This window comes from Stylophora pistillata, chromosome 8 (assembly GCF_964205215.1).
Source record: "Stylophora pistillata chromosome 8, jaStyPist1.2, whole genome shotgun sequence".
Classification (NCBI taxonomy): domain Eukaryota; kingdom Metazoa; phylum Cnidaria; class Anthozoa; order Scleractinia; family Pocilloporidae; genus Stylophora; species Stylophora pistillata.
In genome coordinates, this window is record NC_142526.1 from 3,280,837 (window position 1) to 3,304,307 (window position 23,471).

General features: G+C 37.5%; 3 protein-coding genes across 5 annotated transcripts; 2 read left to right on the top strand and 1 right to left on the bottom strand.

The window, feature by feature from the left end:
- The first annotated feature begins 103 nt into the window (after positions 1 to 103).
- Positions 104 to 4,941, top strand: LOC148724452 (uncharacterized). The gene is made up of 5 exons (XM_088730452.1): positions 104 to 299; positions 870 to 1,049; positions 2,077 to 2,441; positions 3,548 to 3,748; positions 4,242 to 4,941. The coding sequence occupies exons 2-5, from the start codon at positions 875 to 877 to the stop codon at positions 4,578 to 4,580; spliced, it is 1,080 nt and encodes a 359-aa protein (XP_088586578.1). The 5' UTR covers positions 104 to 299; positions 870 to 874; the 3' UTR covers positions 4,581 to 4,941.
- Positions 4,942 to 5,673: 732 nt separating this feature from the next.
- LOC148724453 (uncharacterized) lies at positions 5,674 to 12,791 on the top strand. The gene is made up of 6 exons (XM_088730443.1): positions 5,674 to 6,082; positions 6,198 to 6,461; positions 7,779 to 7,850; positions 9,992 to 10,066; positions 10,331 to 10,402; positions 10,913 to 12,791. Exons 2-6 carry the CDS (start codon positions 6,244 to 6,246, stop codon positions 12,348 to 12,350), a joined length of 1,875 nt encoding a protein of 624 aa, XP_088586569.1. The 5' UTR covers positions 5,674 to 6,082; positions 6,198 to 6,243; the 3' UTR covers positions 12,351 to 12,791.
- Positions 12,792 to 13,158: 367 nt separating this feature from the next.
- LOC111345517 (solute carrier family 35 member F6) lies at positions 13,159 to 23,448 on the bottom strand. 3 transcript variants are annotated; one of them, XM_088730448.1, is made up of 16 exons: positions 23,316 to 23,448; positions 22,821 to 22,903; positions 22,445 to 22,509; positions 22,022 to 22,095; positions 21,329 to 21,390; positions 20,871 to 20,950; positions 20,418 to 20,477; positions 18,419 to 18,491; positions 18,060 to 18,154; positions 17,662 to 17,706; positions 16,968 to 17,082; positions 16,607 to 16,672; positions 15,308 to 15,390; positions 14,709 to 14,751; positions 14,095 to 14,189; positions 13,159 to 13,813 (listed from the first exon to the last, which is right to left on the bottom strand). In XM_088730448.1, exons 2-16 carry the CDS (start codon positions 22,828 to 22,830, stop codon positions 13,709 to 13,711), a joined length of 1,071 nt encoding a protein of 356 aa, XP_088586574.1. In that variant the 5' UTR covers positions 22,831 to 22,903; positions 23,316 to 23,448; the 3' UTR covers positions 13,159 to 13,708. The 3 variants fall into 3 exon arrangements, 2 of the variants coding, with proteins under 2 accessions (XP_088586574.1, XP_088586573.1); XM_088730447.1 differs by lacking the exon at positions 23,316 to 23,448 and adding an exon at positions 23,122 to 23,297; XR_015990671.1 differs by lacking the exons at positions 13,159 to 13,813; positions 14,095 to 14,189; positions 14,709 to 14,751; ... (1 more) ...; positions 16,607 to 16,672; positions 23,316 to 23,448 and adding an exon at positions 23,122 to 23,309 and having other exon boundaries at positions 16,983 to 17,082; positions 17,658 to 18,154.
- Between the last annotated feature and the right edge of the window lie 23 nt (positions 23,449 to 23,471).

The following is a 23,471-nucleotide window of genomic DNA, read 5'->3' on the forward strand; positions in this document are numbered from 1 at the left end:
CTAGTCAATTATCTACACGTTTCCCAGAAAAAGACGCGATGAACGAAACAAAAACAATTCGGGTGATAAATGCACAATTGTTAATTAGTTACTAGTAAAAGGGCAAGTAATGGCAAATATTTGTTTAATACTAACGTATCCAAGCACAATTTACAGCTGCAGTGACACAAGTCTTTCAGTCATTGTTGCGTCTTCTCTCAATTAACACTGTCCGCAACAATAGCGAACTTGCGTTTTTTTCGAGCCTACATCTTGATATTGTGCAGTAACAGAGGAACTGCTAAGTGCAGAAGTCAAAGGTAAGGGTGAGTAAAGTGTGATTTGAACAAAAATAGCGTTGGCGATGGCTGTCTATGGAACTCACACGAACGAGAATTTTAAAATGATGGAAATGTATTCGAGTGAAAAATCGGAAATGTTCCGTTCTATAGTCAGAGCGCCGTTTACTAGGCAGCGAATTGTGAGTTACAGGTCATTTAGAAGCGACAGCAGTAGCTTGAAAAGTTCAGAATCATCAGTCGTAATAGTGAGATATCTAGATAAAAATTAAACTTAAGAACACGAAATTCAGTTTTCTAACTTTTGCGAAAAATCATCGTTTTACGTTCATTAATTGGTGGCAAGGCTACGAAGAGAGAAAAGTATAGATACAAGACAATCGTGAGCTAAGTTATAAGGAATTACTTCTATCGACTTTGTGAACTTCGATTGGGACACTAACTATGAAATATGTATTAGTGCTTTATACATCAACGCTTTCCTATATATAAGAAGCAATTTAGTTGAAAGTTAGAATAGGAAAACATACACATGATAAACCATAGATATTAGCCATGCTTTGATAACTCTTTCCTCTCTTGAATTTCCAGAAATAATGCTCAAGATGAAATGTTCGCTGCTGTATGCAACAGTTTTGATCTGCTCTGCTTTGCTATTTTATTGCGTGATCAACAAATCAGAAAGTGGAGCTTACAGTGTCTTCCTGCAGATGTGCTCGCCAACGGAGGAGAATACCTTTCTTGAGAACAAAGAGTCTATTTCGAAAGCAGGTGAAGTTAGATGGAATTTAGATGAAAGCGCTGTGCAGCGCACATGCTCTTTTAGTATGTGATTTAGTTAACTGAAACGCTTTGGCTATGTTTTCCTAGTGGAAAAAGAGATATTTTTTTCACTCGTTACATACGTAAAGCATTGCGGAAAAGTAGTTGCTGTGGTGACTCCATATTCAAATATGTCATTCGAACACGACGGTGTAAATAAGGAGTTTACAGTGAAGTTCGACTTGCATGTCAGAGCAAGAGGGTCATTATGTCAATTTCTGAAGGAAAAAAGTTAAGATAATGTCCTATCTCCACCAATGAATATAAAAAATCGACCAAAAAAAAAAAAAAAAAAAAAAAAAAGAAACGCTTAGAGCACAGATGTAATTTTTGTTAAAAGCTGAAGCATCGAAATTGTACCGAGAGAAATCGAGTTTCGTCAAAAAGGGAAAATAAAATCGTCATGAATAGCCCACTAATTCATCCCCAGTGCTTCCCGCTGACAATTTTCCGGTAATCATTTATACTCCGGCTGGGGGTGGAGAGAGGCATTTTGAACCCTAACCTCTGAATCCCAATGCGTCCACTACTCCATTTCAGACTTACAGTATTTATAACTAATTCTTCAAAGAAAGAAGGTGCATTTCGAGTACAGTCGTGGAATAAATAGAGATCTTATTCGTATTTATCACTGGCACGGAAAAAAGAGAACAATTTGAATCCCCACGAAGAATAGAACCTCAGACGTTGTGATTTTCTCCCTCTTAGATACAAGTGACCTCGAATATGACTCTGGTCCTCATTTGTATGAAAATGAGAGTTCTTTGGGACCGGGTGGATTTTGGATGTAATTTCGCCGCTGAAGGGTGGTCAAAAACGTCTTTGCGACGAAGGCTTTGATTATAACTCCATGGATATATGAATAAGACCCAGTTGTTCTACTTTCCATGTCGGAAGGATAGACAAGGGCCTGGTACAAAGTGGGAAAAGAATGTGTGAACAATCGAATAGCATAATTAATCTGGTTTGATTTCAGAGGTGCCTAGCACGCTCAGTTCTTCTGCAGAGGGTCTTTTCAAACTGTACGACGGAGTGGAGACGTTTGTGATGTTTATCGGATATCCTCGCAGCAGTCACAGCCTTGTAGCGGCCATCTTAGACGCGCATCCAGAAATCATCATCGCTAATGAATACCACGTGCTTCGAACTTGGCAAGAAAAATTCCACTCGTCAACAGAGGTTGAGAAAAACTTTAAGAAGTATCAACTCTTTTATGAGCTTCATGAGTTTTCAGTAAAGGACGCTACATTTGGACGCCGTGCTAATAGCTCCCTTTTGAATGTCAGATACAGCTACCAAGTGCCCGGCCTATGGCAAGGAAGATATTTTAAAAGAATCAAGGTGAGTGCGTCATAGAAGCTCTTTCATCTATTTTCTAAAATATAGTCCACGTTAAAGTGTACCTGTTCATTTGTGGATCCCGCAAGTCAAAATGTAGTCAATAACACAAAAACTGAAATGTAACCTTCGAGCCACAGATGTGTATCACTAAGGGAAACGACAGACTTACTTTTATGAAAATTCTTTTTTATAATTAGTGTAGTTGCTCAGGTAATTATAGAGATGTGCGCACTCTGATTGGTCGAGGATTGCGTCATGTCTCATTATAATCGCCTCGGACAAAGTGATTAAAGCAAGAGGACTAAATTTCAAGAAGGCTGCCCCATGTTTTGTCAATGTTTCCGAGGGAGCGATATACATGCGAAAGAATGAACTGCGAAGAGCCCAAAAGATGCTACTGAGTTTGGCGGAAAACTTTTCAAAAGAAAATATGAGATTTTTGCTGAATAAATAAAATAGGCGCGAGGCGTGAGTAGTCCAGTGCGCTGGACTCTGGGTCAGATGGCCCGGGTTCAAGTCCTGGCTGGGGCTTGACGTTGTGTCCTTAAGCAAGACGCTTGACTCACATTGCTCCCATCTCCTGCACCTATCAATTAGTTAATTTCGGCAGGGGACGTTAATGAACCCACATCACGAGATTACTGTGATGTGGTCTGGCCTGTTTACTGGGAATGGGGGGAGGGGGCATCTGTAAAATTTTTCCTTTATTGATTGTAAACTGCCGCCGGCAGTCTGGAAAAGTCCCCCGCACAGTGTTGTAAAGCGCATTAGAGCATTTACATGGAAATGCGCTATAGAAATCGATCTCTAATATTATTATTATTATTATTATTATTATAACTAAAGCTGTGAAAACTGTTTGCTTATCTTGAAACCGAGTAATTAACGTAATAAGAGAAAAATATGCTCTAATGCTTTTTCCCATAGTACAGAATTTAACACGGAATTCGAAAGTACGTGAGCGCTTGTACTAAAAAAATATTCGCCTCAGGTTTAGTGAGGTTTGATAAATAATTTCCCCGACTTCGTTTTGGGGATTATTAAACAATATTTACTTCGCCCACGGCGAATAATCGTTGATTAGTTATTTCAATCCTATTGGATAGGTAATTGGCGACAAGAAGGGCGGTGGCACTGCAAATGCATTGAAGACTAAAAATCATTGGAGCATCCTTTATGAAATTCACGAAGCTCTTCAAATACCGATAAAATTCATCCACGTCATCAGAAACCCCTTTGACAACATAGCAACCATCATGCTCCGCGCTACAGAGTCGCGTGACGTTGTAAAAGAAGATGGAGTAACAGTAAGTTACAGAAATATGAAGATTCATGCACATCCTTATAAATTACTTATAAAATAGAACTTCCATGTTTGGCGTATTTTTGTTTATATTACATATTATATCGTATGTATTATATCAATAAAGGAAAAATGGGTTGAAATCAAACAAAAGGAATTATTATTTTAACAACGAAAATCATATGAGCTTACGCTTTGTACGTATCTTAACATTATCCTTTGCGCAACAATTAATGCAGATAGATAAAGAAAACATTGCAGCATCGTCTAAGCACAAAAGCAAATAAATGTCTGCCAAAAACGTTTTTTGTTACTGGGGCTGCCCATAGTTCACGAAGGCATTTTCTCTTCTGATAAAGGTTTGGAAAGGGAGTTTTGAAGGAGCGGAATCCTCTTCCCTACTCTGTAAACGCGTAAAACAAAAAAAAAATCTTTGTTTTTACTCCCCATTACGAAGACAACATTACCGTTTCTTTTTCGTCTCTTATATATAACAGGTAAATATGACAAGCGAACTCGACTTAGCTATTAGGCAGTATTTCAGCTTGGTGGCCGCTAACCAACACATTAGGGAACGTTACGGGAATGCTGTCATTGACGTTCAAGGACACAATACAGTGTTGAAGCCCAGAGAAACGTTGCAGAGATTGTGCGACCATTTAGGAGTCACTTGTTCTGAAGATTACTTTGAAAAATGTAGCAGTATCCTGTATGGAGTTCCCTCGGTGACAAGAGACAAAGTAATATGGACCGAGGAGCAAAAGGAGCGTGTCACCAAACAAATGAAGAAGTTCGCTTTTTTGAAGGAATATTTATTTGATGAATATTCCAACTGACGTTTGCCACTGTCCATGAAAGGACGATGATCGTAAAAGACAAAGATAATGATAATCAAAAATAGACCGTTGCAAGACGAGGATAATTCAGTTCAGAAATGAAGTAAGCTGACTCAGAAGAGTTTGAGGGAGTGGAAAAACAGCGTGCCTGTGATAGGTTTACTTTAACTTATACGAAGCACAGAGAAAAAAAATGATAAATAAAAACGAAAATTAGAGAAGCATGTTTACCTTTCTGGTAGCAAAACTGTTCATAACCACGGCAAATGAAATGACAATAAGTTATTGATGGCGACATCCGGCGAAAGAGTTGAAATTGGTAGCTTGACAATAATAAGAAATAAATTCATAGCAATCTGAATATGAACATTTTTATTTTACATATGATGTTGCAATTTTAACAAACTTATTGAAATGCTTGTCATGCATATCGTTCCTATACCTTCCATATTTATCTCGGATCCAAAGCTAGATAGAAAGACTTCAAAGGTTCAAATCATTAATCATTTATGCGAACTAGCTTTCTTTTAATGAAGAGGTGTTAAAACTGAAGGAACGAGTTGATATCTTTACTAACTTGCCATGGGGCAAACGAAATAACAAAGTATAAAAAGAAAGGAATGTTATAGACACAGAGATTTAAAAGTGAGGCAATGGCGACCCAGGCTAAGGTCAGTGACATCTCTGTTTCGCAGGAGGACGATAATTGAATTTATCATTATGTACAAACCTTCTTTGTTGAGAAAAGGTATATGATAATGACATATTGTATGCCAACAAAAAGGTTGGGAAAAGAATAGATTAAAAAACAAAACATGATTCTGAAAATTCTCCTTCCAATTCTGAAAACAATGAAATTCATCTCTAACTACAGATGAAAGAAAAGTACGGTCACTCAATACTATGGTGACAATATTATAACCGACCTACTAATGACTCCTTTAGAGCCTCTCTCTAAGCCATCCTTGTTAATGCGAGGTGAACATCACAAATTCAAAGAAATGAGCTATGTAGTAGCAATGTGGTTATCAGATATATAACGACACTTGTAAAGCCTGCCTTAACGTCTTCCGGTCCAAGATAATGGTTGGAAGAGCCTCATCTGTGAACCAATCGATGGCAAAGATGTTAGCCTACAAGCGAGGATCGATATGTTTTGTTCTCCTGCAGCTGCCAGCATGTATATATCTGTATGAATACTCTGTAATTAACACTTTAAACCCACGCTTAATTCTCAACCGGCAGCACTGTTTACTGCCAGTTGAACGTAAATCACCTTGGACTGCACGTCAGGAAGTGACAATTAAGACAGAAGACAATTCCCATTTCTACGTTTGTGGATACTACGAATATTAGTAGTTCTTGGTCTCATCAGTGCGGGTCAATTCAGGTATATCTTTGAATTCTGGACCTGAAGCAAAGCCAGACTCGTCAGAGAAAACTGAGGTACAAGACTCTGGAGGTATTAGGCCGTCTGAAGCACTAAGAAATCTTTTCCGATGGTGAGTTTCGCTTGTTTGACTGTTAATTGCTAGGGAAGCACTAAATTCCGCAAACAAATGTTTATAAACTATATGCAAATTCGAAGTTGTTCAAATAACATTGGTATAATTGCAGAGGACATCTTTCCTTAAGCGAACAGATACCCAAACGTGTTTTCGTCATGGCCGTGCGATTTCTGCCGTTTGCTCTTTTGGTAGCGCTATTTCCTACACGTTTAGACAGCACTGACGACGATACCTTTTACACCTACTTGTCATGCGCAAATGATTGCCACTGTTCGCGAGACAGAGTGTCCGGAAAGGTTTTGGCCGAGTGCAACTTCGCCGGGAAAAATCTGAGTGAGAGTAATCTTGTTCTACCACCAGATGTGAATACTTTGTGAGTAGATCCCCATTGTAGTTTAGCATAAAGCGTTTTTAAAGTTATTTCGAAGCGGTTGTACTTTCCACCCTTATTTAGGTTCATGTTTATTGCCGTTACCAAGAAAAGATCATTTTTTGGCGTCGCTTGAAATTGTAAGAGATCAAATAAACCTATTCATTAGCATCTGCATTGAAGTACCTATCATTGACACTGTTAAAAAAGAAGAAGGGTCTTGAAATTAGTTAACAACCTTACCGAGAATTAACTGCAAAGCCAGTCGGTCATTCATTGAAATACAGCTGCTTTTCAGGGAGAAATTATGATCTCAATAATGAATTATTCGAACACAGTGTGGTGATGTTTAAAGATGATTTGAAGTCATTGGGGTTATTTCGAATTCACTGCAAATTGCACAATTTCACCCAATTTCGTTCGTGTCACTGAGTATTGTACGACACTGATGGTGAGGGCACTATGAAATCTCTATTTTTTTTTTTTCGTGTGGTAGAAACAGTCCTGCTTACTTTCGAAAACTCTCTCATAAGGCGACGCACTTATTGTTATTGATATCTCTGGTAATAGTAATCAAATAATTTTCAAAAGCCACAAAAGTTATTGTTTGCTAGCGGTGAGCGGAAGATGGAAGGAAACGTTTATTAAACATATTTACCGAAGATTATGACAGTGCAACACAGGAACAAATCAGTAGACCTCGCGAGATAGGAGATCTAAAAAACCTTTTTTTATGTTGTTGTTGTTTTTTTCCTGTCACTGGTTTCATGTGGAGAGAACAACAGAAAAATTATAAGAGTGAAAAGTTCGTGCTCATTTCCGGAAGGTGAACAGGAAGAATTATCTAAATTTTCATCGACCGGTTATAAGAGGTACAAAACAGGAAAGATTTGGTCAAAACGTTTCATTTTTTAGAATGTGATTTTCAAGTGTGAAAAAAGTAAAATCAGATTTCAAAATAAGCAATTCTCTCTTGTTAATATTTTAAATAAATTACCAGTTCTTATGCTGAATTAATTTTTTTTTCTGACAAACAATTTTTGGCTTTGTTTACGTAACTGTATCGCAGTTTTTTTACCCTTGAAATTAATACAAAAATGAATCTTTTGAAAAGAAAATGAAAGTAAGCTGGTAAAAACAAATTGATCCGAACTAAAGCGCCTTTTACGATCTCTGAAAGAGGAAAAAAGTACCAATTACCTGTCTTAGAAAAAATTGTGATAACCCTAAAGTCATAAAAAGTGATCCATTTACAAAAAGCCTCTAAAAAATTTCCCTCAAATGTATTTCCTTTCAATCTCTTATCTCCTTTATTTGCAGAGACCTGTCTGACAACGATTTGTCTCAAGTGCCAGTTTTTGTCATCCATAAATATCTAAATATCACAAACTTGTAAGTACAGATCCATGATATGCAGTTTGAGTTTCACTATACACCGAATGCAAATATGACGTCCAATTTGAATTGCCATTGTTCTGGACTGACTAGCCTCGTCTTCACGTGGAAATACAAAAAGGATTATTACATGTGTGAGAGGCTAGTCCAGAACAATGGCAACTCAAATTGGACGCCATGTTTGCATTCGGTTTATTATACTTACATTTAATGAGAAAAGGCAAAACGCTTTGAATAGAACACGTACGATAAAAAGGTATATTAAATAAATTAACCGCGCACCGTATTAAATTTGGCGGCCACTTCAAACGCTCTCCCAGAAAATTTACACTCCAAGACTTATCATTACATGTCATACCAAGGACTCTAGTGTCAAAACCGGAGGAAAGCCAGGGAAATAGCAATTGACTGCGTTAAAAATGGGACAAATTGCCTATAAAAGAAAAATTATGCCTATAAAAGAAAAATTAAGTTTGCTAGCAAGAAACGTTATGGTCCTAAAAGTTCGTGTTGGAACTTTTAATTATAAGTTAAGGCCACTCGCTTCACCAACATGTGTTTTCTTACTGAGTTATGTATGTGGATACTGTATACTTTACCTCCATCCGTTGAAACATTGAGTAAATTATCTTTTCTATTCATGGCAAGTTGTGACTTGCTGTAAAATTAAGCTTGATTTTCAATGTCAGTTTTATGGTTCTCTACCACGAACACGGAACTGTAAAATCGTTGCTTGGTGCTGGGTTCTATTCCATCTTGACAAGTGCATCTGTACAGTTGACTCCAAGTAATTCAAAACAAGAAAAATGATCATAGGTTATAGTTCTCTGAGGCTGGAAGGAAAGAACCGGAATGGCTCAAAGTGAGGCCGAGGGAAGAATAGAGTCTTCCTTAGATGGTCATTACGAAAAAACAGCGCATAAAGCAGAAAAATATTTTAAAATGTTTGGTGAAAAATCAACACCACTAACAGAACAACAGAGTAAACATAAATCTATCGTAATGACTGCACGGAGGAAAAAATTAACTTCGAACTGATAATTGGATTATCTTGCTATCAAGAGTAAAAATGCAATGAAACAATGTGACGCAAGACCAGAGGAACTCGAGTTTGGTCTCGGTTACTTAAAGGAGCACTCTTACGAAACCACCCTATAATTTGAAAACCCGAAAAATTCAGTTATTACATTATAATATGAATTTTTAGCAATTAATAAAGCCTTTTCAATAATAATTTTAGTTGAAAGTCAATTCTAGGGCGAGAAATTACGATTTGAAAACCGTTCCGCCAGTAATTTTCGTAATCACGGCCAACTTATCTTCGGTCAGCGGTCACTCCCACTGTGACGTAGATTACTCAAAACACTGTCGGCGTCATTTTATATTTATACGGAAACCTCGTGAAATTTAGTGAAATAGTCTTAAAGGTAAAAGGTAAAGTCTGTTTACGAGCCTAGTGGCCCATCAGGCCGGTGCTTAACTCCGGTTTCTGTAGCATGAAGCGACTAGGAGTATTTCTACTCCCCCCTGGATGGGATGCCAGTCCATCGCAGGGTTACCCCCAGCATTAAATTTCCGGTACCCATTTAAACACCTGGGTGGAGAGAGGTACTGTGAGAGTAAAGTGTCTTGTCTAAGAACACAATGTCCCGGCCGGGGCTCGAACCCGGACCACTCGATCCGGAGTCGAGTGCACCAAAAACCTCGTGAAATTTAGTGAAATAGTCTTAGTCTTAGTGTTATTAAGCAATAGATACGATCAAAATACTGTTTTTGAAAATTAGCCACGAGTACGGCGCGTCAAATGAGTAATCTACGTCACGCTTCAAACTCGCGCCAGTCTTCTTGAGCCTGGCAAGTGATTACGAAAATTAATGGCGGAACGGTTTTCAAATCGTAATTTCTCGCCCTAGAATTGACTTTCAACTAAAATTATTATTGAAAAGGCTTTATCAATCGCTAAAAACTCATATTATAATAAAATAACTGAATTTTTTTTCTGGTTTTCAAATTATAGGGTGGTTTAGTAAGAGTACTCCTCTAAGGTTTGGGTTCAGAGAAGTAATTTTACTTTGTTCCAGCGCATAAGGTCTAGGTTAATCATTTTACATTTATCTTCTTGATGTGTTCATCACCAGGGTTTTAGACGGAAACAAGATACACAATCTAACTCAAGAAGGTCCGCTGGCTGATTTCTCCTTCCTGGAATCTTTGTAAGTGCGTGCGTCCCGATTTTATAGGTCAGTTTGGTTTGGAGCATCAAGTTGCTACCAAACTGATCATGAAAAGACCCTTTGAAAAAGAATCTCATCGTTACTTTTGTTTCAAGTTGCTCTTACCTTGAATTAAATAACCGCGAGATGAATGAATAAACAGATGATTAATAACTTTATTTAGTTGTCAACGTGATCTAGCATTTAGCTGGTAATTAGGAACACCTACATTCCCAATAATAACATTAATGTATTGTTTTTCAGCTCTCTTCAACGAAACTTAATCGGGGAGGTTAACAGCAAATTCTTTGCTGAACTCAATCGCCTGAAATATTTGTAAGTATCAAGAGGTGCTATGACTGGCATTGCTTGTGAATTTGCACAAACGCTTCTAAAACGTAAACTTCAGAAGAATATTGATTGTTTTTTCCATAATTAATACTCAAGCCAGCAAATTTTGTTCCTTGATATATTCACCATGTTCATAAACTGCATGTTTGGGTTTGAACTGGAGTTAATGGGGGAGCACTTGTTTCCAAGACAAACCAGTTAAGTAAAACTGAACTAGTTACTTTCGCTAAAAGTTATAATGCAAGCATCGAGTGGACTCGAAACCTTGGAACAGTTCCAAGATATACAAAAATACTGGGAATACTAGTATGAACAATATCTTAGTAGGCGGTTCGATTTAGGTCGCATTCCTGAGTCCAATCTCCGTTCTTCCCGTAAGGGAAGGACTTTGCTTCAGGTTTAGAACTAAGGCCCGCTCATCAAACAGTGCTTGCTAACACACAAGTTTGTCAGTGAGGAAACAAACCTTATTTTCCCCATAACTTTCTTCCCCAGAAATCTCAGTCTAAATAATATCAGGAGTTGGTCTGGTAACCAGTCAAAGAGTACCCATGATCTTGAATACCTGGATATCACTGGAACAATCGACTGGGTCCCGGATGAAAATATTCTGGCTCTTCCCAAGCTAAAAGAACTCAGGGGGGTTACTTGGTGTAAATTTTGCCCAAACTGCACCGTCGTCAACCCAAGAAACCTCGTCAAGGAGACACAACGAAAGCAAAAGGCTGAAGAATGCCTTCGAGAATTCGATGAAATGGAGTTTCTTGAATTTGGGAATGAGGATCCTAAGAGATTTGTAAGACACCGATTTTTGCCCGAATGCATGTGCGTGAAGCGGTCGGAATGCGAATTCCGCCACGTTGTTATGCCCTACTTTAAAAAACGAAGAACGCTTCCGCAACACTTGTTTTATTTGGAGTACATCCTCAGCCCCTTTACAATCCTTTTCAATTGTGTCGTTATAATTGTTATTCTGTCGTCTCGCAACTTACGACACACGGCGTCCTTTATTCTCATATGCCATGCGGGAGTTATTGACCTGCTAATTGGGATTTATGCAATATGGGTGGCCCATGTAAACATCTCGAACATTGACAGTGTTCTAGAAGTGGTCATGTGGGCAGGAAAAGAACTGCAGCCTTCCACTGGTCCAATCTTTATCTCAGGACAGTTGATTTCTGTGTCCATCTCACTGCTTCTCACATTCGAGAGGTATCTTGCTGTTGTTTACTGTGTCAACCCCTCAAAGCGTATGACAGCTAAAGGTGCACACATCTCATTGCTATTTGCTTGGGTTATTGCCATCACTTTTGCTGTTTTACCCATATTTGGTGCTGGGGGTCTTCACTACAACATCAAGCGAGCCTGCACTCCTTTGAGTTATGATGAACAGTTCCAGTCAGGATCGTCACTGATTCTTCTCTCTTCTCTCGTATGCATTGTTCTGCTTTACTTGGCGAACCTTCCCTTATATTTCAAAGTTTTTAGATTTGTGAAAATGAGTAGCAGCCAGGTTGGGGTGAAGCGAGAGATATCTCTTGCAAGAAAAATCGCTTTTTTGGTTTTCACAAACTTTATATTCTTTGCTATTCCCATCATTCTCATCCTCGTGTTCTCAATCTTTGCCAAGCTAGAGAGCAATCCTTTTGAATTTAATGGTGACTCTTTCAAAAGCACCATTTTCAAAATTTCCATTGGTCAATGGCTTCCTGTGACTTGTCTGAATATTAACTCCCTATTGGATCCATTTCTTTATGCATTTCGACATGTTAATTTTAAACGGGAAGTAAGGCGAAGAATCCACCGTCTGTCCCGCAAGGTTCTCCCATCTCTGACTCCAGCATTGAATTTTAACTCTGTTGGAGATTCAGTGTCTAACGATGCTCCAAAAACGAAGCATATGTCAAAGACCGATGAAATGGAGGCTCCGTAAAATAGCGCTCGGAAGAAAAATATCCTGACTGCCAACGCTGAGTTTGAATTCCAAGAGACAGTAAAACAAGTTACTAAGCCTTCGTAACGTAAGCTGTTGTAATGTACAGAAGGAAAAACAATGCCATTTTAACTGACGGTGACTCATCAAAAAAACACTTACGCAAATGTCACACATATGAACTGATACCCATAAGTACTTCCACAGATAATCAATTAATCACGAAGGTAAATACGAAGTGTAGCGCTGTTCTTAAGGCCGCAAATCTTAAATAGACATCTCATTTCATTAGCTCTCAGAATCGAATTAAATTTCGTTTACCAGTAAAATAAATGCGCAGTAGTGATATGTTAACAAGCACTTTGTACATAAGGGTATCTAATACTCCATTTCACTTGAGGTTTTTAGCGCTTAATAAATGGTACAGAGTCATTACTTTGATCATAGTTTATACCATCTTGTTGAAGATAGTGAAATGATTTTGTCAAACTTCCTTTGGACTAACTGTACCTTTGAGTGGACTTGAGTGTAGTAAACGTGTTTCTGGTAAACTGAGAAAAACAAACTTTTCCAAAAGTTATTCCTAAAATGCAACTGGGCAGAGTACCTTTTAGCTTATGCGTAGTTTTAGATTGAAGAGTTCATCTAAACTTTTTTCACCTAAGTGAAATATGGGAACGTTAATCAGTGTGCTATTCGCGGAGCACTAGTCTCCGGCAACCATGAAAAACAAGTGTCAATGTTTTCATAAATACATTATTCACCAACTGCGTGTAAGTACTGCAATCTGTACATACACCACCTGATATACTTGTAGGAAACATAATTTATTAAAATCTGTGACATTTAAATGAAAAGATATTCATTTAAACGCTAAGCAACGTCATGTACCCATTTGAGAGCATTCATTCCTACTTATTTTAAAGAGTTTAATTTTAAAAATTTACTGTTGACTGCAATCAATTTAACTGCCATTCTGAAAAACACACCTGGCATTTAAAGGTGCTAATATAAGTAAATAGGAAGCGATTCACCGTTTTTTTTTTAATCCACAATCGGATGCTATTGTTATCGGTTAACATTTTCAAGTCAAAGAGCCTTCCCAGTGATGAAGTGAACGAAATAACAGTGCAAGATAGGACGTCCCTTATATCTTCATTAAGGGCATAAGTTTATCGCCGGCCGAAGCGTTCATGATGCTTTGTTGAGTGCAATTTAAGGCAATACGCTCTCAATTTGACTAACAGTACCAGGCTGACAAGAAATTCGTATTTCTCAATGACGCAGACCAACAATTTCAATTGGAATAACGTGTTTACAAAACAAAGGGTGATTATCTTGGTCAAATTGGTTGCTGTCTACAGGCCACCAGTGTAACTTTCTGCTTGTTCATGGCCTCTCAGAAATGGTTCATTCTCCAATAGGTCTGCATTGTCATTTTCTAGCCCATTTGAAGGTTCATCCTGTGAACAAAGCACATGGTTTTATGCGTTGGTTGAGGTCTTACAGGATAGTTAAAGCTACGACGAGTTACTCTACGATTCTCTTAGTCTGGTCACTGGTTGTGAAAACCGCATGCTTTTATTTTGTAGCTTAATGTCAGTCATGGGAATAATTAGACTGACGTGCTTGATCACTGCAAAAAGTCTAAGCTCAAAAGCAAACTGCAAGAGCTAACGGTAGAATCAGAATCGGAATTTGGAATGTGACAAACATCGATTTCATTACTGTGCAACTATCTTACCTGTTGAGATGCATCAGGCTTGGGCATCAGTGGAGGAATAATTAATAGCTCGTTATACAAAGCTGTGCCAAGCATCAGAAAAAGAAATCCATCAACTGCGGAAAAAAAAAAGATTTCCAAATTATACCAAATTGTTCAAATTAAGAACATCAGAAAGAAGTGTCCTGAAAAACAAATGGGCAGCTTTACTACTGAACTAGATGATCAAGTTTTCCTATACATCATCTCTCTAACGGTTAATAAAAGTCTGGTTGCTGCTGTTATTACAGACTGTAAACTTGGCACTTGTTCCTTAATGGTTGGATTAAAACAGTTTGTGGGTTAAATCAGATTTGTGGGACATTTAGTATCGATCGGTTTGGACTCAAAAGATTTCTCTGTCGGTGCAGAACTTGCAGATTGCGCGTACAAAAAATCTCCGAACGGAACATAATGAGCTAACTACGGTTCGTGAAATGCATCTCACTATTCGGTTTATCAGGGCTTGTGGTATAGGTGGTTTGTTGATTCGTGAGGATGATGCACAAATGATATTGAACCACATGAAGAAACTGTGAGGTTTTAGCAGTTTTGCCTTGATGTATCTCGTTAGCTTGTGCGGCAACAACCTTTACCTTGAAAGATGCTATACTTTGTATCCCACGTTTCACCAAAACCCTGGGAAGACAATATATATAGGTAAAGTTATTTAACCCAAAAGAACGATGAAGACACCGTGTTCATACATAGTGCGAGCTACAGAAAAAAGGAAAGCATCAACCGCATGATCGCTCAGGGAAGTGCAAACTGACAACCAACTCAGGCAGGAGCAACAGTAGGTTAGGAAAGATTGAGTTGATTTACCCCTGTCCAGCACTGACCAACTGGTGTATATTGAACTAAACCACCACAATTAATCCTGAGACAAACTCGGAAAAACTGCGGCGTGCAGCGAGGAAAAAATTCAAGAACCCTCCAACAGACTGTATCCAAGTAATCATACGCGAATTATATTTTCTGAAAGAGTAATCTGATAACAAGGACGAATCCAGAGTCCACCATTTTCGTATAACGTTGGCATAAAAACGACAGTAGCACAAGACCTCAATCGAATAATCCACTTAAGAAGCAATGTTTTCGTTTCAGAGAGGTGAACTGTCTCTATGCAAATCCACCATCTATATCAATGAAATTAGGACATAACACACAATGGAATCGTGATGAAAAGGAATACCTCATGAATGACATAGTGTATAAAAAGCTCGACAGCCCACACTACTATTGTCCTGCAGGCGTCTATCAATGTTCTGTGGACCGCTGAAAAGGAAATAATAATAATAATGATAATAATAATAATAATAATAGTAATGATAATAGTAATAATAATAGTAATAATAATAATAGTAATAATAATTGTAATAATGATAGTAATAATCATAAAATAATAATCATCATCATCATACTAAAATAATAATAGTAATAATGATAACTTTATTTAAAATAACCAAAAATATTTACAAAAGTTTGATAAAAACCCTAAAAATCGAAAAACACATTAAAATGTCCATTAGAAGCTAAGAAAAACACACCTCGTCTACGTTTACTTCTCGAGCTTTTCAATAATAATAAAGATGATAATAATAATGATAATAAAAATGATTATAGTGATAACAATGATAACAGTAATTTTAAGTCTCTTGACAAAGGAAATGCAAAGTCTTCAAAAGTTAAACACAAAAGAATAAATACATCTTATTAACCAAGCGCGAGGGCCGTACTAGAGGAATATCGGCCCGAGGTCTTGACAGTACGGACCGAGCGCCGATTTTCTTCCAGTACGGTCCCGAGCAAGCTTGGTTAATAAGAGATTTATTATACGACTGAAGTTCAAAGGGACACAAGTGCGGTATCATTCGGGACCATTCCGGACCATTCAGGACAGTGCCCGGTCCAATACTGAGAGAATATTGACCGGCAATAGAGCATTTTGATTGGTTGATTTTAGTTATTGGCCCTCTGACTGCCCGAGTCGCGTAATAAGAAAGATTTACTATAAAAATGATAAAAAAAAAATAATAATAATAGTAATAACATTTAACGAGGGAGCCCAACTCGCCACAGTGGTTTTCAGTGCGGCCCTCATATTTCATTGGCTGGATCGATTTAGGTTTCTTAAAGTCACATGACCAGCGTGAGTTGGAACGTTCGAGTGTATGTGCAATAGTTTGAATATGTTGTTAATTATGTTGTAATCTCACGAGCATTCACTTAAAGAAACGAGCGTAGTGAAGCAAATGAATGAAATTGACGTTGAAGTAATGGAGTGGGAATTGTTCAATTTTTTTCTTGTAGTCTTGTAAATTGAATAAAAGGGAGTTGTGAAAATTGTTTAAGATCCTTTATAAAACTTAATGAAGTACACAAGTCAATCGCAACAGATTAAAATCCAAAGTAACGTCAGCCGGAGATTAATAGGCTTGATGTATGAAAATGCCTTATGATTGTAGTAGGTTTCATGAAACACCATTCTTACCTGTTAGAGATTTCGTGAGGGTCAATCCAAAGAAATTATAAAATGCAATAGAAAGAGTATACAACACTAGAAACAAGCAACGAAATAGGTCAGTAGGTAAATATTTAATCATAAACTAGCTAAGAAATAAAAAAAATATAAAACAAAATGGTCGAACTTTGCGAAAGCAGAGCTAAAACAGGCAAACCGTCTAAGCGCGGAAAATCGGGAGTAACTAAGTCGTGACTATTTGCTTTATGTGACTCGTTGAACGGGTGGGAAATTAAGGTTTTCTACACTCTGTTATAAATAAAAACCCTATTCTTATTTTGAAATTTCATTGATAATAACGAAGCCGAAGGACACAAGATGTTTTTCTCACCTACAAGTGTCAAAAGTGTCGTATCATTTTTTATCATCAGCAGAGCATCAAGGCTGTTTTCATAGCTGTGGTGATTCTGCTTTCCCGGAACAAAGTATAGCACAGGAAGCACTATCTGTAAAATGAATAGACGTAAATCTTTAAATAACCAATATCACTTCAGTCGAGATATCAGCAAAAAACCTTTAAGAGCTGGTACAAAGAATTTTCATCGTTTAATTTTTAAACTTTTTTTTAACCTTTCATTATTAACCTAATTAGTTAGATTCGAAAGTGTTTCTTCAGCCTTTTTTTTCTTGGAATTGTTAGAAAGATGCTCGGGCTTCCCTTGGAGGCAGAGCTCGGTTCAATCTTTTAGTTGCTTCTTCAATCCCTCTTATCAAACACAGTTTATTGTTAAAATACGAACTTCACTCACAGTAAGTTTACTCTGAGCAAAACATTCGCCGGGTCATACGTGTATATAAGTTGAAATAATTGATGATGATGCCATACTGCAATAAACTCGACATTTGCTTGATGATTGTTCCACTAGAGGACCCAGCATCAGCGCTACTTTGTGAGGACACCTACCTTCATACCCCGGTAATGAAAATACTTGCCTTGATTTGCAACTTTTTATTGCGTGCACAAATTTTTTTTCATTAGCTTTCCTAACTACCGAAAAAAAAAATGGACTGCACACGGCACTTACAACAGCCATAACAGTGAATCCAAAGAAGCCTTCCATTCCAACAACCTGAACGTATTATAAGACAAAAAGCATCATTCAAAATTAGCTCGCTCCACTATGGATACACGTACATGACGGTTCGCGCTTGGAGAAAAGAACTTTGACTTGATAAGTGCTTTACTGAGTTTTTTTTTTACTCCAAACTGTACGTTTACGTTGAATCGCCAACTGAAATCGTTTAAAATACCAAGGTAAATGAGAAAAACTTCTCCTTGTCCTAAAGGGTGTAGCAAATACCTCCTCCTAAAGGGTATATCAAATACTGAAGAAATTCGACCTACACACAGCAAGCGAGGGTACAACACCATCTTCAATTTCGTTCTTACTTCAATAAAGGAAAAGATAAAGACGATAACAACCTGTAGAGGGTGAAAGTTCTTTTTCTTAAGGAATAGTTCTTCTACAATATATTGTGTGGCACTGACGCACTGACCCATGAGAATAAGGGCAATACCTGCGCGATAAGGATAAGCAAAATAATTGGTGAGCAAAACAAATGTTATACATGATTACAACACTGCAGCCAAATGTTTCAGTGTAACATCAAAATTGAAGTATTGTGTGTCGTTATCCAATAGAACTTTCATGAGAGATTTTTCCGTTCAAACCGTGAGGAAATAGCATCTTACAGAAAGAGATGATTGTTACACCAATGTTATTGAATTAGTATCTGAAGTTACAACAGTATTTTCACAATGGAAATTCTGTAACAAGTTACCTAAACCAACTTTAGGATGAGTGGTGTCTTTATCTCTGAGAACACTTGACAGTCCAACAAGAACTAAACCAACCTGGCATGGATAAACAAAATCCCTTGAAACATATGATACACGATCCTCACAGTAGATAGCGCTATTTAAGCAATAGCGAAAATCAGGCCTGAAAAAAATCAGGTCTGTACGGGAATCGAACCACTGACCTCTGCGATACTAGTGCAGCGCTCTACAAATTGAGCTAACAAGCCAACTGGGAGCAGGCCGTTAAGTTGATTGGTAATAAACCCGTGAAAGTGATAAATCAGATACAATGAAATATATGAAGTTCATATATTTTGAACTGCGGTATTAGATACATACGATGCACGATCCTCGCAGTAGATAGCGCTATTTAAGCAATAGCGAAAATCAGACCTGAGAAAAATCAGGCCTGTACGGGAATCGAACCACTGACCTGTGCGATACTAGTGCAGCGCTCTACCAATTGAGCTAACAAGCCAACTGGGAGCAGGCCGTTAAGTTGATTGGTAATAAACCCGTGAAAGTGATAAATCAGATACAATGAAATATATGAAGTTCATATATTTTGAACTGCGGTATTAGATACATATGATGCACGATCCTGCATAGATACATATGATGCACGATCCTCGTGCATCATATGTATCAAATACCGCAGTTCAAAATATATGAACTTCATATATTTCATTGTACCTGATTTATCACTTTCACGGGTTTATCACCAATCAACTTAACGACCTGCTCCCAGTTGGCTTGTTAGCTCAATTGGTAGAGCGCTGCACTAGTATCGCAGAGGTCAGTGGTTCGATTCCGTACAGGCCTGATTTTTGTCAGGTCTGATTTTCGCTATTGCTTAAATAGCGCTATCTACTGCGAGGATCGTGCATCATGTATCTAATACCGCAGTTCAAAATATATGAACTTCATATATTTCATTGTATCTGAAAATCCCTTGAAGCCTTCTAGCTAGCGCTAAGCAACTGGCACGCGATTAAATTTTTTGCTTCTTTACGAGCAAGATTCTTTAAAGTTTGTTTGCGCTGTTCTTCGGCCAATTATTGCATGTTTAAGTTATCATTTTCCATTAAAACAAATGTTCGCCGGAGTGGACAAACAAACGGGAAAGGATATATCAACTATACATATCTGTGTGCGTCAAGCCCTTTTAAAGGTAAAATCTAAGTGCAGACATCATACGGTTTTCACACTTCAATAGTTCACTGAAAAACTATTCTTATTTTAACCTTTTATATTCTTTTCTTCTTCTCTTTCTTTTTTCAAATCAGTTAATTCCGGATAACTCCATTCACTTACGTTGACAGTCGCCTTTGTCTAACACCCCGCGTTGGGCCCGCAATTCAGCTTGTAATGCAAGCTAATCATAGTTCCTTAAGTTTACGTAACTTTTAATTTACTCACTTTCACCAGAGTGTGGTGAGGGTCGCACAACAGAGCGAGGCTCCTTATTAAGTGCGCCCTATATCCCACCCATCCCACCCCAGGGGAGGACATCCATCACACAGTAATCTCGTGTGTGGGAAATTAACGTCTCCTACCCCAACCCTGCAGGAGACGGGACCTCCATTTATTCGTCCCTATCCGAGAAGACTAGAATATCTAGCCATTTCTTGATGTTATAGAAAGGTAGCAAATTCTTCTCAATTATTTTTAAGACCCTGAGTGTTGGTCCGGCCGGGGCTCGAACCCTCGACCTCCCGCACAACAGTCCAGCGCTCTATCCATTTGAGCTAACCGGGAGGCGGTTACATACGAGGCGCTCCGAATGCATCCAATGGCTTTTGAGTTTTCATGGATTCAGGGAGGGAGGAATGGAGCTTTTTACCTTACTAGCACTTCGAAATTTGGATGCGAAACTAATATTCCTACCTTGTTGTGTCCGTGTAATTCACCTTCCTCCTTCAATCATTTACCACTAAAAACTTCTATAAATTTGAATAAATTTAAAAAAATTCCACCTACCACAGTTACAATCATTCCAATCCAGTGAATTGGCCACAACTTTCTTTTCAAAAATATTTTCTATAATTAAAAAAGAAGGAAAATATTCATATACGCAGCACACAGTATTTTCATCCCATCAGAATCATTCTTGCATATCTAAGGGTCCTTTGATAAGTACATTCAGATTGGATTAAAAAAAAAAAAAAAAAAAAAAGAAAAGACTCAATGACCCAGAACTGAATAACACGGTGAAGAGTTTGACTATTCTTTCAAACCCCTACAGCCTGTCAGTTACCACTAATTAAGAAAAACATATCTTTAAGGAAAAACGTGTGTGTCTTCACAGAGTCAACTTGGTAATATACCTAGAATATTACTATTACTCGGAATATTACTATCATAATTCAAAGAGCACCTGTTGCTGTATGGAAAGCATTTAGAAATATAAAATAAAATTATAGAAACACTTACAGAAAGCAAACCAGTAAATATTATGATTGAACCTCTCAGCATTTGCCATACTGATGCTTTTACATAAAGCAGACCAATTGCTTGAGTGAAATAAAAAACAGAGAAAATAAACCTTTAGTATCATTTCTCCCTCAGTGGCTCTAGAAGGTGTCTTTAATTTCCTTAAATTTTATTTCTTTAACACTTATTATTTCGTTCAATGCCCAACGAAAAAACATTGCCATTACTGAGGTAGTGGTCATGGTATGCATGAGGTAGTTAGATCAGGCCTAGGAACTTTTGTTTTGGCAAATTCTTATTTCAAACACACCACCCAAAGGACACTTTGGTTACAATTAGACATTCCTAATGTAAATTTGCTCTAGGCATGGGGACACCTCAGAGGGATTAATGGGCATCATAACCTGAAAACATACAATAAAGGAAAAATAAAGATTAATATTAATACTTATTCTCACTTGCTAAAGTAGTTCCAAACAGGTCACATACAGCAGGAAAGGCAAAGATCCATTGAAACACTCTGAATGGGGAAAAACTCCAAATGTTAGACAAAATAATTATTCTACAGAATGGTAATTAACATCTATGTCAAACATAAATGATTTTTTTTTAAACATCTCGCTATAAATTCAGTTGAAGGCAACATCATCCTTAGTGGTAATTGGAGTCATGCTCAGGAGATCTGGGTGATGCTAATAACATTTCACAATTATGAGAATTGATCCTTTAATAACTACACAGTATAGCATATTGAGTATTCACCATGATCAACAATGTACCAACCTATTTTTTTTAACAAAACAATGTATCACACAAATGATAGTTCAGGTCTACGTCACCTCTGCCCCATGCAGAACCCACTGTCTTAATTCCCTCCCCCCTGCTCTTGAGCTTCATACAGGAAAATGCATCCAGTTCATTTGGACTCAAACTTACTCCTACCTGAAAACAACACAATGTATCATACTAATGATAGCTCAGGTCTACATCATCTCTGCCTAATTCAGAACCCACCATCTCTCCCCACCTTTCTAAAAACTTCATACTGGAAATGCATTCAGTTAATTTGGACTCAATCTAACAGAGGTACATGTATGTTCATTCCCTGAAACATTTCTTACTAAGACTGCTTAATAACTCATTATGCAAACCTTCTTTGAAGACTTTTTCTGGTTGGTGCATCTTCTTCATAAGTTCTTCTATTTATCCCATCATGCAATAATCTCTAATTGGAAAAAATTACATATCAATAGTAATTGTACATTGGAAATTTCAAACATTAATACAAATAATAGTCTAAGCCTTTATTTAAAAGCTTGAATTCTGAATCCAATACAACATTTTAATCATCATCTGTTTCCTGATATCTCAGCTGATCTAATATTAGACTCCTTTTGATTGGTTCTTTATACTTAAGGATCAACTGAAGGATGGACCTATAAATGCTAAATTATTAAATAAAGTAGATTCCATGTTGCTGCAGAATGGTGTTACTCTTCAGTAAAACTCCACAGAAGACATCAAAATGTGGTATTATATTCATAGGTGTGTTTTAATGTTTTTAAAAAGCAAACCTGTTTGTATTTCTGTCTTTCCTTCCTTCGATGAATAAACAAACCAATGAAACACGTCATCTCTCCTATTGAAATGAAAAAAAAAATTAGACTGTCTGAAATATTTTATAATGTGCATAGATTATGCACATCAGTATTACAAGTTCAAGCAATATGGCACCAAACTGCACGTGCAATGGAGGAGAAAGAGGTAAATGAATGCATGATCACATATTGTAATGTCACCCTAATTCTGGGATACTTAAGGTTGTACATATTTGCCACAATTGTGGAAGATTGATTTCAGATCTAACCTTTCCAGCAAACCACATTTAAATGCAGGTTTAACTGGAATTAAAAATAACACTCATCAAAGGTTACATGCATCATAACTTACCGACAAACATTAGAGCAGTTTGAAACCATGGATGTTGAAATTTGTGTACATCCTCACCATTGATATCTTTCAGTCCCTTGGCTCTGGAAAAAATGGAACAGAAAGACAGAAACAGCCATATCCCATTTAGTTTTGGATAAAAATTGTCCAGGCCTTCATCAAACAGGAAGTCAATACCAATTAGTTAAAATGTCAACACATGTGGCCGGGCAAGATAAATATATATAGACCATATCATATTTCCCCGATTGCCATGCACAAACCTTTAAACTCCACATGCATTAAGATTAGTGACACTTACGAACAGTAGCTCTGTGCCTTAAGAGTGATGGTGTTTAGTGAACCTGTAATCAGCATTCCAAAAGCCAACAAAATCTGAGTACAAGTAAGAGCCGCCATTGTAGAAGTAGCTGTGTCATGCTGAGTCATCCCTGAATTAATATGTAAATAGAATCTATTGTAATGTTACGGAACATTCTAGATTCTAAACCGTACCTATAAAAGCCGAGCTTGTAACTAGATGTGGAAGTAGTTTAGTTGCTGGTATAGCCCGTTAGATATCATTAAAGATGTATGCTGCAGCCATCCCCTACCCTTCTCAACAAAATGAAACGAACACGAGTAAATAGCGTGACTTAGCGCGTGACTGTA

Excerpts from the sequence above, each read along its gene's own strand:
- LOC148724452 (XM_088730452.1), top strand. The coding sequence starts at position 875 with ATGCTCAAGATGAAATGTTCGCTGCTGTATGCAACAGTTTTGATCTGC. Across the intron at positions 2,442-3,547 it reads GATATTTTAAAAGAATCAAG|GTAATTGGCGACAAGAAGGG; the intron begins GTGAGTGCGTCA and ends CCTATTGGATAG. Across the intron at positions 3,749-4,241 it reads TAAAAGAAGATGGAGTAACA|GTAAATATGACAAGCGAACT; the intron begins GTAAGTTACAGA and ends TATATATAACAG.
- LOC148724453 (XM_088730443.1), top strand. The coding sequence starts at position 6,244 with ATGGCCGTGCGATTTCTGCCGTTTGCTCTTTTGGTAGCGCTATTTCCT. Across the intron at positions 7,851-9,991 it reads TATCTAAATATCACAAACTT|GGTTTTAGACGGAAACAAGA; the intron begins GTAAGTACAGAT and ends GTTCATCACCAG. Across the intron at positions 10,403-10,912 it reads CTCAATCGCCTGAAATATTT|AAATCTCAGTCTAAATAATA; the intron begins GTAAGTATCAAG and ends TTTCTTCCCCAG.
- LOC111345517 (XM_088730447.1), bottom strand. The coding sequence starts at position 23,249 with ATGACTCAGCATGACACAGCTACTTCTACAATGGCGGCTCTTACTTGT. Across the intron at positions 17,083-17,661 it reads GATTCACTGTTATGGCTGTT|ATAGTGCTTCCTGTGCTATA; the intron begins GTAAGTGCCGTG and ends TTCATTTTACAG. Across the intron at positions 14,752-15,307 it reads TACACTATGTCATTCATGAG|GGTTTTGGTGAAACGTGGGA; the intron begins GTATTCCTTTTC and ends TTGTCTTCCCAG.